The 18788-nt window shown below is 40.9% G+C and overlaps 1 protein-coding gene across 9 annotated transcripts in view; it reads left to right on the forward strand.

The window, feature by feature from the left end:
• Window positions 1–18788, forward strand: part of SLC41A3 (solute carrier family 41 member 3) — an 88049-nt gene that overhangs the window by 31035 nt on the left and 38226 nt on the right. For 8 of the 9 annotated variants that reach the window (XM_032149929.2, XM_032149924.2, XM_032149928.2 and 5 more), the window contains one exon: window positions 6467–6574. The exons of the other annotated variant lie outside the window; for it this stretch is intronic. In XM_032149929.2, coding sequence (XP_032005820.1) covers window positions 6467–6574 — 108 coding nt within the window. The remainder of the gene's footprint in view (window positions 1–6466; window positions 6575–18788) is intronic. 9 annotated transcript variants of the gene reach the window in all.

The following is an 18788-nucleotide window of genomic DNA, read 5'->3' on the forward strand; positions in this document are numbered from 1 at the left end:
GCGATGGCAGAATTTAAAAGTTGTGATGACTTGAATGTCAGATTGGGGAAAAGAAGGCGTTGAGTCCTGGCTGGCAGAGCAGGAAGGACACGGGTGGCAAGGAGAAGTTTAGAGATTTGGGGTTTGAGGTTCTTGTGGGGTGTCCAGGGTTCAGTCAGAGTTGGATGGGCAGATCTGATGCTCACAGAGACTTCTGAGTCATAGACACTGGGAGGCACCCACACAAGCCCAGGGTTTCAGTCAGTGTATTTGCTATTGGCTGCAGGTAACAGGAAACCTAACTCAAAGGGACTTTAAAAACAAAGACACTTATTATCTCTGTAAAGAAGTCTAGAGATAGGACAATGCCAGAATTGTTTAATTACTGGATTAACAGTGTCACCCAGTATTTTTTCACTTTACATTTGTATTAGTTTGCTAGGACTGCCATAACAAAATACCTCAGAGAAGGTAGCTTAAACAATAGAAACTGATTTTTTCCATAGTTCCGGAGGCTGGAAGTCTGAGATGAAAGTATTGGCAGGGTTGGTTTTTGAGCTTTGCAGATGGCCCTGTGTCTTCACATGGTCTCCCCTCTGTACATGTCTGGGTCCTAATTTCCTCCTCTAATGAGGATGCCACTCACACTGGGCTAGGACCCACCCTCATGACTGCATTTCAACTTAGTTATCTCATTAAAGACAGTCTCTCCAAATACAGTCATGTTTTGGTAGTAGGCATGAGGACTTCACCATATGAGTTTTGGGGGACACAATTCAGCCAGTGTCCGTAGACTTTGGTCCTATCAGAGTTGTGTGATACCCGATGTGACCAGACAGGACTTCTCAGATCTCACTGACCAGGCATAGCAACAGCTGGTAAGGAGGATGGGACCACCATGCATCACGATTCAGCTTCCCCCACCCCGTCTCCCACCTAGGCTTCCTGCTGAAAGCCCCGGGAGCATGGAGCAGGGGGGGTGGCTGCTGGAAGATAGTGCTGTGTGTGGAGTGGAAGGGTACTCGAGCTGTGGAAGGGAGAGGGTGTGGGGAGAAAGGAGAACTGAAGAGAAAGCAGGAAGGAAGGTCAATATTAACATGGTCAGGAGGAAGAATAGGGGCCAAGACAGGGTGGATAGTGAGATTGGCACAGGACTGGGGGGTAGAAGCCCAGATGCCAGGGGAGAGGGTACAGAGCTGTGCCTATCAGCAGGTGCTATATCTGTGGAGCGGGGGACAATGCCACCCTGCAGGGAGAGTAGCAGATGGGGCTTACCCATCAGAAGGCCACCACTTCCTTTAGGGAGACGGTGAGAGCCATAGAGTTGCAGCACTGAAGGTGATGGGTGAGAACAGGCACTTGTTCAGAGTTAGTAGTGCTCAGAGAGCAGGTGGAAGGCTGTTGGGTGGGGCAGGCTGAAAGGAGGGGTTTGCTGTGACTTTGGGGTTGGTGGGTGCTGGGTCTTGGGTATAGGCAGAGAGAGTGCCCACGAGCACGCTGGGCTCCACAGGAGGTTAGGGAGGGTGTGGGTGGTGGTGCCCGAAGGCCAGCTGGGGAGTACGTGATGGCCTTGGTTCCCCTGCTGAGGACGGAGGCCCACCCTATGTGGAGGGTGTGCAGGCTGAGAGGTCAGCTGCACAGAGCTGTGGCCAGATGCCACCAGGAGACTGTGAGGTGTGGGAGGACACCCTGCCTGGTGGCATTGTTTTCTTCTCAAGTTTTAAGAGAGGGCAAACTCAGAACTCCATCAGAGCTGGAACTGGATTCTGAATTCCACAGCCTAGTAGATAAGGTACAGGAAGAAACTAAACAGTGCTCATCTTCCTTGGTCTGAGAGCAGAAAGGAGTCTTAAAGGGCCTCTGGCCTGATCTCTTCACCTTCACGCCCCATAAAGCCTGTTGCTGGGCAGCTTGTGGATGACTGTCCAAGTCCCTAGAGGCTGGGTGGATTTGCACATCTTTACACAGCTCTTGCCTTGTAGGGGATGGACAGGGCCTAGATCCCAGGCCGCCTTTCTCCTTGATGACAAAGCAGGGATTTGTTTCCAGGTCTAGAATTCCAAAACCAGGAGAAGCTTCTAGTGTTAGGCATCAAAGATCTCTGTAGCAGCCAGACAGGCAAAATAAATCAGTAGGATCAGATGGGGCATTAAAACTGATTTAGGGGAACATCTAATTGCACGTTAAACAGTTAAGAATTGTTTTCACCTCTACCAGTAAATGCTTTCTCTTCCATTTTCCTTGAAGCATGAATCCCTTTCATCTGCCTTTGAAGTTACTGATTTTTTGACTTTTAATGGGATAGAAGCATATTCTTTTTTTTTTTTTTAATTGTACTTTAAGTTTTAGGGTACATGTGCACAACGTGCAGGTTTGTTACATATGTATCCATGTGCCATATTGGTGTGCTGAACCCATTAACTCGTCATTTAGCATTAGGTGTATCTCCTAATGCTATCCCTCCCCCCTCCCCCCACCCCACAACAGTCCCCGGAGTGTGATGTTCCCCTTCCTGTGTCCATGTGTTCTCATTGTTCAATTCCCACCTATGAGTGAGAACATGCGGTGTTTGGTTTTTGTCCTTGTGATAGTTTACTGAGAATGATGATTTCCAGTTTCATCCACGTCCCTACAAAGGACGTGAACTCATCATTTTTTATGGCTGCATAGTATTCCATGGTGTATATGTGCCACGTTTTCTTAATCCAGTCTATCGTTGTTGGACATTTGGGTTGGTTCCAAGTCTTTGCTATTGTGTATAGTGCCACAATAAACATACGTGTGCATGTGTCTTTATAGCAGCATGATTTATAGTTGTTTGGGTATATACCCAGTAATGGGATGACTGGGTCAAATGGTATTTCTAGTTCTAGATCCCTGAGGAATCGCCACACTGACTTCCACAATGGTTGAACTAGTTTACAGTCCCACCAACAGTGTAAAAGTGTTCCTATTTCTCCACATCCTCTCCAGCACCTGTTGTTTCCTGACTTTTGAATGATGGCCATTCTAACTGGTGTGAGATGGTATCTCATTGTGGTTTTAATTTGCATTTCTCTGATGGCCAGTGATGATGAGCATTTTTTCATGTGTTTTTTGGCTGCATAAATGTCTTCTTTTGAGAAGTGTCTGTTCATGTCCTTTGCCCACTTTTTGATGGGGTTGTTTGTTTTTTTCTTGTAAATTTGTTGGAGTTCATTGTAGATTCTGGGTATTAGCCCTTTATCAGATGAGTAGGTTGCGAAAATTTTCTCCCATTTTGTAGGTTGCCTGTTCACTCTGATGGTAGTTTCTTTTGCTGTGCAGAAGCTCTTTAGTTTAATTAAATCCCATTCCTCAATTTTGGCTTTTGTTGCCATTGCTTTTGGTGTTTTAGACATGAAGTCCTTGCCCATGCCTATGTCCTGAATGTTAATGCCTAGATTTTCTTCTAGGGTTTTTATGGTTTTAGGTCTAACGTGTAAGTCTTTAATCCATCTTGAATTAATTTTTGTATAAGGTGTAAGGAAGGGATCCAGTTTCAGCTTTCTACATATGGCTAGCCAGTTTTCCCAGCACCATTTATTAAATAGGGAATCCTCTCCCCATTGCTTGTTTTTGTCAGGTTTGTCAAAGATCAGATAGTTGTAGATACATGTCGTTATTTCTGAGGGCTCTGTTCTGTTCCATTGATCTATATCTCTGTTTTGGTACTAGTACCATGCTGTTTTGGTTACTGTAGCCTTGTAGTATAGTTTGAAGTCAGATAGCGTGATGCCTCTAGCTTTGTTCTTTTGGCTTAGGATTGACTTGGCGATGCGGGCTCTTTTTTGGTTCCATATGAACTTTAAAGTAGTTTTTTCCAATTCTGTGAAGAAAGTCATTGGTAGCTTGATGGGGATGGCATTGAATCTATAAATTACCTTGGGCAGTGTGGCCATTTTCACAATATTGATTTTTCCAACCCATGATCATGGAATGTTCTTCGATTTGTTTGTATCCTCTTTTATTTCATTGAGCAGTGGTTTGTAGTTCTCCTTGAAGAGGTCCTTCACGTCCCTTGTAAGTTGGATTCCTAGGTATTTTATTCTCTTTGAAGCAATTGTGAATGGTAGTTCACTCATGATTTGGCTCTCTGTTTGTCTGTTATTGGTGTACAAGAATGCTTGTGATATTTGTACATTGATTTTGTATCCTGAGACTTTGCTGAAGTTGCTAATCAGCTTAAGGAGATTTTGGGCTAAGACAATGGGATTTTCTAGATATACAGTCATGTCATCTGCAAACAGGGACAATTTGACTTCCTCTTTTCCTAATTGAATACCCTTCATTTCCTTCTCCTGCCTAATTGCCCTGGCCAGAACTTGCAACACTATGTTGAATAGGAGTGGTGAAAGAGGGCATCCCTGTCTTGTGCCAGTTTTCAAAGGGAATGCTTCCAGTTTTTGCCCATTCAGTATGATATTGGCTGTGGGTTTGTCATAGATAGCTCTTATTATTTTGAGATACGTCCCATCAATACCTAATTTATTGAGAGTTTTTAGCATGAAGGGTTGTTGAATTTTGTCAGAGGCCTTTTCTGCATCTATTGAGATAATCATGTGGTTTTTGTCTTTGGTTCTGTTTATGTGCTGGATGACATTTATTGATTTGCGTATGTTGAACCAGCCTTGCATCCCAGGGATGAAGCCCACTTGATCATGGTGGATAAGCTTTTTGATGTGCTGCTGGATTCAGTTTGCCAGTATTTTATTGAGGATTTTTGCATCAATGTTCATCAAGGATATTGGACTAAAATTCTCTTTTTTGGTTGTGTCTCTGCCCAGCCTTTGGTATCAGGATGATGCTGGCCTCAAAAAATGAGTTAGGGAGGATTCCCTCTTTTTCTATTGATTGGAATAGTTTCAGAAGGAATGGTACCAGTTCCTCCTTGTACCTCTGATAGAATTCGGCTGTGAATCCATCTGGTCCTGGACTCTTTTTGTTTGGTAAGCTATTGATTATTGCCACAATTTCAGAGCCTATTATTGGTCTATTCAGAGATTCAACTTCTTCCTGGTTTAGTCTTGGGAGGGTGTATGTGTCAAGGAATTTATCCATTTCTTCTAGATTTTCTAGTTTATTTGCGTAGAGGTGTTTGTAGTATTCTCTGATGGTAGTTTGTATTTCTGTGGGATCGGTGGCAATATCCCCTTTATCATTTTTTATTGCATCTGTTTGATTCTTCTCTCTTTTCTTCTTTATTAATCTTGCTAGTGGGCTATCAATTTTGTTGATCTTTTCAAAAAACCAGCTCCTGGATTCATTAATTTTTGAAGGGTTTTTTGTGTCTCTATTTCCTTCAGTTCTGCTCTGATTTTAGTTATTTCTTGCCTTCTGCTAGCTTTTGAATGTGTTTGCTCTTGCTTTTCTAGTTCTTTTAATTATGATGTCAGGGTGTTAATTTTAGATCTTTTCTGCTTTCTCTTGTGGGCATTTAGTGCTATAAATTTCCCTCTACACACTGCTTTGAATGTGTCCCAGAGATTCTGGTATGTTGTGTCTTTGTTCTCGTTGGTTTCAAAGAACATCTTTATTTCTGCCTTCATTTCGTTATGTACCCAGTAGTCATTCAGGAGCAGGTTGTTCAGTTTCCATGTAGTTGAGCGGTTTTGAGTGAGTTTCTTAATCCTGAGTTCTAGTTTGATTGCACTGTGGTCTGAGAGACAGTTTGTTATAATTTCTGTTCTTTTACATTTGCTGAGGAGAGCTTTACTTCCAACTATGTGGTCAATTTTGGAATAGATGTGGTGTGGTGCTGAAAAAAATGTATATTCTGTTGATTTGGGGTGGAGAGTTCTGTAGATGTCTTTTAGGTCCACTTGGTGCAGAGCTGAGTTCAATTCCTGGGTATCCTTGTTAACTTTCTGTCTCGTTGATCTGTCTAATGTTGACAGTGGGGTGTTAAAGTCTCCCATTATTATTGTGTGGGAGTCTAAGAGGCATATTCTATCTGTTTTTAAAAACCCTGAGCCCCACAGGGTGCTCAGTGGCAGCGTGCACGCAGTCTCTGGACCTGGGGGCAGAGGGAGGCAGGGCCTGCATGGCCTGTGTGAAGATCCTTGATCCCCGGTAGTGTCAGGGCCCTTCCTCCACCCAGCCGTCTTACGGGTGTTTCTAGGCCTCCCCATTCATGAGAAACTCCCCAACTTTCTCATCTGGGACCTGTGCATGCCTCTACAGAGTCCATGGTGCAGAGCACACGCAGCATGGCTGCCACCCACTGGCCTCCAGCCTGGCCCAGCCCCCAGTGTGCTTTGGCCTCTGATGCTGATTCAGTGAACAGCACTAAAAGGTTTTCACGGCTTCATTTATTTCTGTTTAGTTTAAAGCCATTTAAGAAACTACTTAGTCCTATTTGTTCATTTTATAGGGAGTGAAAAGTGACTTGCTGAAGGTTCTCTCAAGAAATTTCCAGAGATTTGCTGACGTGTGTGTTTGGCTTATCTCCTTACTGTTTCCCTACCAGCACTGGCCTGTGTTTGTGGAGGTGAAAGACCTTTTGACGTTGGTGCCGCCCCTGGTGGGCTTGAAGGGGAACCTGGAGATGACACTGGCATCCAGACTCTCCACAGCTGTAAGTGGACACCTGGACATTCGAGGCGACCACAACGTGGGGCAGGCCCGTCCCTACCACCTGGTCTCCCCTGGCTCGTGGGCGGTGGGTTGGATTCTCCAAAACAATGGATATCTCTGGGTTTTGTTACCTCATGATGCTGTCCATTGTCCCTCTCCCAGCCCAACGCCTTGGCTTTCCACTACTAAACTGGACGACTGAGGGATGTGCACAACCCCGTTTGCCCCTGTTCCTCCTTTGACCTAAATGTCAGTGGTTGCCATGTGCCCCAAGTCTGCACACCACCCTGCCACCCGCATCCACCTGGACCCTGAGCTCAGCCCCATCACGCATTCACACAGAAGCCACAACAAGCAATGCAGACCTGATGGAGAGTTCCATGGAGGAGACCGGAAGGGTTTGTCACCCAGGTTAACCTTTCTCAGTGGCTTCTGCTCCCCAGAATGGCTCCCTGAATGCTTGATCACTGGAGGTGTCTTCTCTGGGCTCTTGAACCAACATAGTTCCTAGCTCTGCCAGCTCTTCTCACACCTTCCCAGCTATCCCAGGAGACTGAAGCTTTTTCCCTTCTACTACACAGAATGGTTTCTCCATTTCTCTGATGCCCATGTGATATCCTATAGGTGATAAAGACTGTGACAAGAGGAGGTTGTGGTGTGTTCAAGGAACTGAGAGGACAGCAACGTAGCTATAGAGCAGAGGGCAGGTGGGGTGGGGGCAGGGGGCTGCCAAACATGAGGCTGAAGAGATAGGTGAGGTGCACGTGGCCGAACAGTAGCCCCAAAGATAACCAGGTCCTGGTCTTGGAACCCATGGATGTTAACTTATAGGGAAGAGGCCCTTGCAGAGGTGACTAAGAGAAGCCCCTTGGGATGGGAGATTGTCCTGGATTATCCAGATAGACCCAGTGTAACCACAGGGGTCCTTATAGAGAGGAACAGAGGGACATTTCAGACAGGAAAAAAGACCATGTAGTGGAAGCAGCATAAGAGAGGAAAGATGCTGTGCTCCTGGCTTTGACGACAGAGGAAGGGCCGTGAGCCAAGAGATGGAGCTCTGTGTGCTGGGAAAGAGAAGGAGACAGATTCTCCCCTAGAGCTTCCAGAGGGAATGAGGTTTTGATTTTGACCCCATAAGACTCATTTCAGACTCCTGTCCTCTAGAACTATAAGAGGATAGATTTCTTTTGTTTTAAGCCACTAAGTTTGTTACAGCAGTGAGAGGAAACTAACACATGGGGCCAGATCATGTGGAGCCTTGTGGGATGTGGAAATGTCTGAGCAGCTGGTAACATGATACAGCCACACATATGCACACACAACTCATGTATACACATGCATACGTGTGTGCACAATTGTTTTGGTCAGTGCTTGGGAGGGAAAAAAATGTTGATAGTAATCTCTGCCATGGAGGCATTTCAGGTGTTTGTTTCATAGTGCTTAACTGCATTTTTTTTTTTTTTTTGAGACAGTTTTGCCGTGTCACCCAGGCCAGAGTCCAGTGGCATGATCTCGGCTCACTGCAACCCCTGCCTCCTGGGCTCAAGTGATTCTCATGCCTCAGCCTCCCGAGTAGCTGGGATTACAGGTGTGTGCCATCACACCCGGCCAATTTTTATATTTTTAGCAGAGGCAGGGTTTCACCATGTTGATCAGGCTGGTCTTGAACTCCTTACCTCGAGTGGTCTGCCCGCCTCAGCCTCCCAAAGTGCTGGGATTATAGGCATGAGCCACCGTGCCCAGCCCGTAACTACATTTTAAACACTTCTCTACAATGATCGTATCTTAGTGTTTTAATTCTCTTAAAATATGTAAAACATGAGAGGAAAAAAATAACTATTAATGTAATTCTTGAACTTCTGACCTCGTGATCCACCCGCCTTGGCCTCCCAAAGTGCTGGGATTACAGGCGTGAGCCACCGCGCCTGGCCATATTAATGTAATTCACTACAACAATCTGTCAAAGGAGAGCAGACACATTATCATCACAGTAGAACCTTCAAAGGTTTTACTTTGTTTTTTTTTTTTTTAAATCAGTCTTAAGGTATAAATTGATAACAATAAAAACAGAGGGTTTAAGTTTGCAGGTCAATGACTTTTGACGAATACATACACCTGTGTAGCTGTGACCCTAGTTGAGACACAGAACATCTCCATCTCCCTGGAAAGTTCTTGTTGCTGTTGCAGCCCACTCCCCTACTCCATACCGGCCCCCTCTGATCTACCTTCAATCTCTATCTATTAGTTTTGCCTTCAACTCCCATATGTGACTTACAAACATACTCTTAGTGCAACTTGAAACAGAAGAATATTTTATTTATGTTGTTCTGTGTATTCTGGCTAGTATAATAAACTAGGAAAAGAAAGTAAGAGTCTTAAACATTGGAAAGGAAGAGAAAAACTTATTTTATTAGTGATATGCTTGCCTTCTTGGAAAATCTAAGCAAATCACTTAGAAAACTGTAAAACAAACAGTAAAGCGGGCCAGTTTCAAAACATCTAAATGAAATAAAATATATACATTAACATACATAAACATGTCTCTATATACTCCCATACACACTGGAAATAGTTGTTTATAAGGTATAATTTTAAAAAGAGATTCCCTTCAAACTATTAACCAGTTTTTAAATAGTTTCAGAATAATCCTCAAAACAAAATGGGCAAAACCTATACAAATAAACTACAAAGCCTTATAAAGAGAAATAAAAATCTGAAGAGAGATGAAGTTCCTGAATGGCAAAAGTCAATGTTGTAAAGTTATCAATTCTCTTTCTTTTAGCTTATAAAATTAATACAAATTTTTCTAATAACTAGTGATGGTGAGCATCTTTTCATGTGCTTGTTGGCCGTTTGTATGTCTTCTTTGGAAAACTGTCTATTCAAGTCCTTTGCCCATCTTTTAATTAGTTTTTTTTGGTTGTTCTGTTGTTGAGTTGTAGTTCCTTATATATTCTGAATATTAATCTCTTATCAGTATATGCTTTGCAAATATTTTCTCCAGTTCTGTAGGATACCTTTTTGCCTTATGTCCTTTAATGCACAGAAGTTTTTAATTTTCATGTAGTTCATCTATTTTTGCTTTTGTCACCTGTGCTTTTGGTGTCATATCCAAGAAATCATTGCCAAATCTAATGCCTTGAAACTTTTTACCTATGTTTTCTTTTGAGACTTTTGTAGTTTGAATTCTCGTTTAGGTCTTTGATTCATTTCGAGTTTATTTTTGTACATGGTGTAACATAAGCATCCAACTTCATTCTTTTGCATGTGGATATTTGGTTTTCCCAGCTCCGTTTTTTTGAAGACTGTCCTTTTCCCATTGAATGTCCATGGCACCCTTGTCATTTGACCATATATTTAAGGGTTTTTTTTTTTTTTTTTTTTTTAGACGGAGTCTCGCTCTGTCACCCAGGCTGGAGTGCAGTGGCGCGATCTCGGCTCACTGCAACCTCCGCCTCCCGGGTTCACGCCATTCTCCTGCCTCAGCCTCTCCGAGTAGCTGGGACTACAGGCGCCCGCCACCACGCCCGGCTAATTTTTTGTATTTTTAGTAGAGACGGGGTTTCACCATGGTCTCGATCTCCTGACCTCGTGATCCGCCCGCCTCGGCCTCCCAAAGTGCTGGGATTACAAGCGTGAGCCACCGCGCCCGGCCTATTTAAGGGTTTATATACAGGATATTTTATTCCATTGATCTCCATGCCTGTCTTTATACCACACCATTTAGATTACTGTAGCTTTGTAATAAGTTTCGAAGTCATGAAGTATGAGACCTCCAACCTTGTTCTTTCTTGAGATTGTTTTGGCTATTCAGGGTCCCTTAAATTCCATAGGAATTTATGAATGTATTTTTCTATTTCATCAAAATACAGCATTTAGTTCTTTGTTTGTTTGTTTGTTTGTTTGTTTTGAGACAGGATCACCCAGGCTGGAGTGCAGTGGTATGAACTTGGCTTACTGCAACCTCTGCCTCCCAGGCTCAAGTGATCTTCGCACCTCAGCCTCCTGAGTAGCTGGGACCACAGGCATGAACCACTGCACCTAGCTAATTTTTGTATTTTTTGTAGAGACAGGGTTTCACCATGTTGCCCAGGTTAGTCTCAAACTCCTGAGCTCAAGCTATTTGCCCATTTTGGCCTCCCAAAGTGCTGGGATTACAGGCGTGAGCCACTGTGCTGGCCAGCATTTAGTTTTTTTGCTTAAATATTTTAATGTTTAGGTTTTGATGAGATTGTATCAAATTTGTAGATTCTTCAGCTAGTATTGACATCTTTCTTTTCTTTTTTTTTTTTTTTTTTTTGAGACGGAGTTTCGCTCCATCGCCCAGGCTGGAGTGCAGTCGCGCCATCTCAGCTCACTGCAACCTCCACCTCCTGGATTCAAACAATTCTCCTGCCTCAGCCTCCCAAGTAGCTGGGATTACAGGCACCTGCCACCATGCCTGGCTAATTTTTGTATTTTTAATAGAGAAGTGGTTTCACCATGTTGGCCAGGCTGGTCTTGAACTCCTGACTTCAAGTGATCCACCTGCCTCGACCTCCCAAAGTGCTGGGATTACAGGCATGAGCCACCATGCCCAGCCTAGTATTGATATCTTAACAATATTAAGTCTTCCAGTCCATGGACATGGTATGTGTTTTCATTTATTTGTGTCTTCTTGAATTTCTTCAGAAACACTTTGTGGTTTTTAGTGTACTAGTCTTTTGCCTTCTTGGTTAAGTTAATTCATAAGTATTTTATTCCTTTTGATGCTATTATAAATGGTATTGTTTCTTAGTTCTTTTTTGAATTATTCATTGTTATTGTGTAGAAACACAACTGATTTTTGTTTGTTGATTTTGTATCCTTCATCTTTGCTGAATTCATTTATTATAAAAATTTGTGTGTGTGTGTGTGTGTGTGTGTGTGTGTAATCTTTAGAGTTTTCAGCATATAAGATTACATTATCTGCAAACAGAGGTAATTTTACTTCTTCTTTTCCAATTTGTACACCTTTTACTTTTTTTATTTCTTGCCTAATTTCTCTGGCCAGAACTTTTAGTAGTGTGTTAAATAGAAGTAGTGAAAGCAGGCATCCTTGTCCGGTTCCTGATCTTAGAGCAAAAGTTTGTCTGCCACCATTAAGAGTGATGTTTACTGTGGGATTTTCACATATAACCTTTATTATGTTGAGGTAGTTTCCTTTTATTTCTAGTTTGTTGGGTATGTTTTTTTTAATCACAGAAAGGTGTTGAATTTTGTCAGATGCTTTTTCATCATGTGGTCTTTTTCCCCATTGATTCTGTTAACATGGATTGATTGATTTTTGTATGTGGAACTATCTTGTATTGCAGGAACAAACCCACTTGGTCATGGTGCATAATCCTTTTAATATACTGTTGTATTCAGTTTATTAGTATTTTTTGAAGATTTTTGCATCAATATTCAGCAGATATTGGTCTGTAGTTTTTTCTTCCAGTATCTTTGTCTGGCTTTGGTATTAGGGTAACACTGTTTCATAGGATGAATTTGGAAGTATTTCTCCCCCTTCAATTTTTTGGGACAGTTTATGGAGGATTGGTGTTAATTTTTCTTTAAATGTTTGGTAGAATTCACTAGTGAAGCCTTCTGGTCCTGGGTTTTCTTTGTTGGGAGATTTTAATTACTGGTTTCGTTTTCTTAGTTTTCAGTATATTCAGATTTTGTATTTCCCATGATTCAGTCCTGGTAAATTGTTTCGCTAGGAATATATCTATTTCAATTAGGCTGCCTACTGTGTTTGGATACAGTTTCCTCTCTTGTATTCGTTTTTATTTGTGTAGAATCAGTAGTTATGTCCCATTTTCATGTTTAATTATAGTTTTTTGAGACTTCTTTTTTTCTCAGTCAATTTAGCTAAAGGCTTTTGAATTGTTGATTTTTTTTTTTGAGGAACCAATCAATTCTTAGTTTCATCGATTTTTCTCTGTTATTTTTCTGTTCTCTATTTTATTTATCCCTGCCATAATCTTTATTATTTCCTTCTTTCTGTGAACTTTGCGTTTAGTTTGCTCTTTTCTTAGTTTCTTAACGTATAAGTTTAGGTGGTTTATTTGAGGTCTTTTTTTTAATGGAATTGTTTACAGCTATAAATTTCCCTTTAAAACTGCTTTCACTGCATCCTATAAATTATGATGTGTTATGTTTTCATTTTCATTTGTCTTGAGATATTTTCTAATTTACTTTGGAATTTTTTTTTTGACCCACTGGTTGTTCAAGTGTGTGTTGCTTGATTTCCACATTTTTGGAGATTCTTCGGTTGTCTATTGATTTCTAGTTTTACTCCCTTGTGATTGGAAAATATACTCTGTATGATTTTAATCTTCTAAATATATTAAGACTGGTTTCATGGCCTAACATATGATCTGTCTTGAAGAATATTTCATGTTCACATTTCATTGAGAAAAATGTGTATTCTTCCATTGTTTGGTGGAGAGTTTTGTATATGTCTTTTAGGTCCAGTCGGTTCCTAGTGTTATTCAAACCGTCTGTTTCCTTACTGATCTTCTGTCTGGTTGTTGTATTCATCATTGATGGTGTGGTATTGAAGTCTCCGACTATTATTGAACACCTCTCTGTTTCTTTCTTCAGTTCTGTCAGTGTTTGCATCATGTATTTTGGGAACTTTAATGTTTGGTAAAACGTGTTTCACCATTTGTAATTGTTCTATCTTTGGGGTGATTTCATCCTTGTATCATTGTATAATGTCTTTCTTTGTATCTTGTAATGGTTTTTGACTTAAAGTCCATTTTGTCTTATATTAGCATAGCCACCCCTGCCCTCTTTTGCATCTATTTGCATGGAATATCTTTTACCATCTTTTCACAATAAACCTTTGTGTATCCTTAAATCTAAAGTGAGTTTCTTATAGACAACATATAGTTAAATCCTGTTTTTTGTTTTGTTTTGTTGTTAATCCATTCTGCCAGTCTTTGTATTTTGATTGGGGGATTTAACCCATTTACATTGAAAGTAATTACTGATAGGAAAGGACTTACTGTTGCAATTTTATTTGTTTTCTGTGTCTTAATAGCTTTTTTGTCTCTTATTTCTTCCCTATTGCCTTCCTCTGTGGTGTTTTTTTTTTTTTTTTTTTTGGCAGTGATATGTTTTGATTGCCTTCTTAATTCCTTTTTGTTTATATTTTATAAGTGTTTTCTTTGTAGTTACCGTGAAGATTACATACAACATCCTAAAGTTATTACGATTTACCTTAAACTGATAGCAGCTTAACTTCAATTGCATATAAAACTCTGCTATTTATAGTTCTGTCTCAGAACTTTGTTATTGATATCATAATGTATATCTTTTTATATTGTGTACCTATTAAAATAAATTTATATTTTTGTGCTTTTGTGTTTTAAATGCTTATAAAATTTTTTACAAACCAATTTTAAAATAATAAAAATTTTTAATACTTTTTTGTGCATTTACCTTTATGGGAGAACATTATATTTTCATTTGGCTTCAAGTTCCTGTCTGGCATTCTTTCGTTTCAACTTGAATGACTCTCTTTACCATTTCTTGTAGGGCAGATCTAGTAATAATGAACTCCCTTAGCTTTTATTTAGGAATGTCTTAATTTTTCCCTCATTTGTGTAAAATAGTTTTGCCAGATATAGAATTCTCAGTTGACAGGTGTTTTTATCCAGCACTTTAAATATATTAATATTATTACCTCTGGACTGCAAGTTTCTGCTGAGAAATCCACTGATGATTTTATTGAGAATCTTTTGTATGTTATGAGTCTCTTTCCTCTATTGGCTTTGAAGATTCTCTTTTTGTTTTTGACTTTCAAATAGTTTGTTTATAATGTGTCTTGGTATTGATCTTTTTGAGTTTATCCTACTTGGAATTCATATACCTTATATTTCTATATTCATATCTTTTTTTTTTTTAATTTGGGAAGTTTTTGGCCATTGTTTCTTCAAATAAGCTCTCTGCCCACTTATCTCTCTCTTTCCTTTCTGAATTCCAAATTGTATTACAATTGAGTGTTCTATAATTCCCTTAAGTTTTATTCACTTTTCTTAAATCTTCTTTATTTTTGTTCTTCAGACTTGATAATTTCAAATGACCTATTTTCAAATTTGCTCATTCTTCTGAGTTTGCTGTTGAGTCAATTTTTTTGTTCCTGTGACTAGACTGTGTTTCACTTTTTTTTGGTATCCTTTTTCATCTTTTATTAAAAATTAGGTATTTGCAAAACAGCCATCTCTCCCAGTCTTTGCAGACTGGCTCTCTGCAGGGAAAAATCTTCACCAATTAGTCTGGCATGAAGACTTAAGGTATTTTCAGGGGTTTTCTGGCATGCATCTCCCAGGGCCTGTGGATGTGCTTTTTCTCTCCAATTCCCCCATATACATGGCTGCTTTTAAATGTCGTACTTTCCCTCAGAGTGTCAACTCTGCTTCTTCTCAGGGCCTTGACATTCTATTGTGTTCCTCTGTCCATAATCTCTTTCCCCCAGGTACCCATGGGCCTACATTTCCTCCATGGCTCTAACATGTTGGGCACCTCCGTGACTTTCATCCTAGTGTCCAAACTGTGTCACCATTTCCATTTGCTGTTGAGAGAGAGACAGAAACCAGTTATTTGGGCAGTCCCCAGGCAAGCCAGAGGATAGCCAGCAGGTTCTATTCCTTTCTTTCCTTCTTTCTTTCTAGGATTAGGTGGTTCCTCCCAACTGCACCATGCTATGTGGAGGAGGGGGGTGGTGCAAGGGCAAACAAAAACACCATGGAATTTCCTACTGGCTTGAGGGTGGCTTTTTCTTGATTGGATTTTCTCTTGGTTGCTGCAGATCTTAACTGGTTTCTGAGCTGCCTCAAAGCTATTTTGGTCAGTCTGTGTTGCTTATCGGATGTGTCTGTGGGGAAACAAGGGCCTGGAGGTGCCTATTCACCATCTTGCTGGTGCCAGTCTTTCTCAGCTTCCTTTTAAATTTATTTTTGTTTTGATTGAGTACATCCTCTAGTAATTGTTTTAGATAAGATTTGTTGGAAATAAACTGTGGAATTTGGAGTAGGAAAATGCTTTACTTTTTCCTTACCATTGAATGCCAGCCTGGCTGGCTAGGGAATGCAATGTTCACAATTATGTTCCTGCAGTACTGAAGTTATACTTTCAGTATCTTCTTGTGCCCAGTGTTGCTGATGGAAGCCTGTGCCCTTTTGTGTCTCATTTCTTTTCGGTAATTTCCTTATCTTTCTATCTGGACTTTTTGGAGATTTTTTTTCTTTTATCGTCTGTGTGATGGAATTTCACCATGATGTTTCTGGCATAGACTTTTTCATTATCTTGCGTATATCTTGGAGTTTTTTAATCTAAAGACATCTGTCTTCAGCTCTATAGAAAACTTTTTGTTATTTTTTGTATTTTTATATTCATTCCCCCGCCCCTCCCCATAACTCCTATTTGGGTACATATTGTAGTTTCTGAGTCTACCTTTTGAGTTTCTTAACTCTCTTTTCATAATCCCTACATTTCTGCTAGAATACTTCTGCTCCATTTAATTTTTCACTGATTCACTCTTCATCACTCTCTCTTCAACCACTGTGCTATTGAAGTCATCTAATGAAAAGATTTTTTGTTTTTTATTTTAAATTCGGAGATTAAGTATGTACTTTCTAGAATCTCAAAAATTATATTTTTATTTATGAAGGACCATTCTCTGACATCTCATTTAATTAACTTATCCTAGATACTTATTCAGTTTCATACTTTGATTCTGTTTCCCTAGATTTTGTACTTCCATTGGTTGACTTTGATGGGTTTCAAACTCAGAGCCTTGTGGCTTGCCTTTAGTGAACAGGTGCTTGTGCATCATTTTATTTTAGATTTACACTTACCTCGTAGATCTGTGAATACTGCCTTTAGAGGAGGCTCCAATCTAAGGATTGGAGGGAGGGCAGTCAGAATGTGTTGCCTAAACTGTGTGCCAGTAACTCTTTTCATGGATATGGGGGCTCTGTGTCCCTCTTGTCATGGCCACTTGGGGCACTGCCCTGCCTCTCTGACCCCAACATTCTCACTGCATCTGCTTGGAGCCAGACCACGTAGCCACGTCTCATTCTTGGCACAAACCAAGCAGGCAGGGGAAAGGTCAACCCTCCTTGAAGCTCCTGCAGAGGTCTCTGCAGCAAATGCCCTTTCAGCTGTTCCAGGCTCCCTTCTGCTCCCCTTATCCCCAGGACTACCTCTGCCTTTTGCAATAGGCCTTTCCTCTGTCGTTTTCAGTTATGAATTCTCTTGTCAACCCAATTTATCACTTTCCATTGTTCAGGGATTCCTTTTCATTTCTGTTACAGTATAGATACCTCTTCTTGTTTTCCAGCACTCTTGTACATTTTAAAAACGATCTCCTCAATGCCAGAATGAATACTGTGATGCTGGATTAGAGTTGGAAATAAGCATGAACTCATGTTCATTGTAATATGTATGTAGATAGATACTTATGGTATGTATAGATGCATGGATAGTTACTGTATTCTTGAGGTTAAAAGCCAGCGCTCATATTTATTCTATTGTGGAAATGGTTCTAGCTCGATGGCTCTTGCTTCCTGACATGCCCCTCCCACTCTTGGGCACTCCCTTACTTTTTGGCACTGTCAAATACTCCAGGTACACACCTTGTATTTTCCTTGCCCTGGCCCTAAAATGAGCCATTTCCCTAAAGAAGCTGGTTCCTTTTATTGAAGAACTGAATTTAGCAAACAAGATCTGGGCAGTGGGTATACTTGTTGCTCCTGGTATGCCACCACTTCTAGTTCCTCTCAGTGCAATGAACTAGGAAACGTAGATATGTATATATGCTAATCTGTGTATGTACACATATCCACAGGTAGGATCCCTTAATACATTATTAGAGTGTGGGACTTTATAGGGAAGTAGGATCTTTGCATAGCCTCAAAGTATCTCCTTTAAATATGTGTGGATTGCTCTGGTTGTTTTAATGTATGTCCTCAAATCTTGGATATACTGCCTTACAGGAGCTAAAGTTTAATTCCTTCCCCTTGAGTGTGGGCAAGACCTAATGACTCATTTCTAAATGACAGTATAGGAAGAAAAAAATAGTGTTTGCAGTGGAGAAACCTGGCAGACACCACCTCAGCAGTGACCTAGGTCAGCAGCATGGGTGACAAGTCTCGCTGCTATCACCCGTGACAGAGTGCACAGTGGAGGCACCTCACCTCACTGGTCTTCTACCTCAAAATCCACAATCTCAGTTTAATCTTGAGGAAGCCTCAGACAAACTCAAATTGAGGGACATCCCACAAAATAGCTGACTTGTATTATTCTACAGTGAGACTCAGGAGCTGTGGCTAAATGCAGTGGGCTATCCTAGTTTATTTCCTGGAACATAAAAAAGGACATTAGTGAGAACACTGGGGACATATGAATACATTCTAGTTTAGTTACTAGTGTTATACCAGTGTTCAATTTTTAGTTTGGTGACTATGTTAGCCCATTTGTGTTGCTCTAAAGGAATACCTGAGACTGGGCAATTTATAAAGAAAAGAGGTTTATTTGGCTTGTAGTGCTGCAGGCTGTACAGGAAGCGTGGTGCCAGCATCTGCTTCTGGTGAGGGCTTCAGGAAGTTTCCAATTATGGTGGAAGCTGAAGGGGAGCCACTGTGTCACATGGTGAGAGACGGAGCAAGAGAGAGGGAGGGAGGAGGTACTAAACTCTTAATCAGCTCTCATGTGAACTCAGAGCAAGAACTCACTCATTACCATGAGGAAGGCACCCAACCATTCATGAAGGATCCACCCCCATGACCCAAACACCTCCCACCAGGCCCCACTTCCAACACTGGGGATCACATTTCAACATGAGATTTGGAAGGGACAAATATCCAAACCAGATCATTCTTCCCCTGGCCCCTCAAATATCTTGTTCTCACATTACAGAATACAATCATCCCTTTCCAGTAGTTCTCAAAAGTCTTAACTCATTCCAGCATCAACTCAATCAAAAGTCCAATGTCTCATCTGAAACCCAACACACGTTTCTTCCACTTCTGAGTGATTTACTCCCAAGGTGCAAGTGATTTACTCCCAAGATGCGATGGTGGTACAGGCATTAGGTAAACATTCTCATTCCAAAAGGCAGAAATCAGCTGAAAGAAAGGAGCAACGGACTCCATGCAAGTCTGAAGCCCAGCAGACAGGCATTACATTTTAAAGCTCCATAA

Source organism: Hylobates moloch, unplaced genomic scaffold (genome assembly GCF_009828535.3).
Source record: "Hylobates moloch isolate HMO894 unplaced genomic scaffold, HMol_V3 SCAFFOLD_4, whole genome shotgun sequence".
Classification (NCBI taxonomy): domain Eukaryota; kingdom Metazoa; phylum Chordata; class Mammalia; order Primates; family Hylobatidae; genus Hylobates; species Hylobates moloch.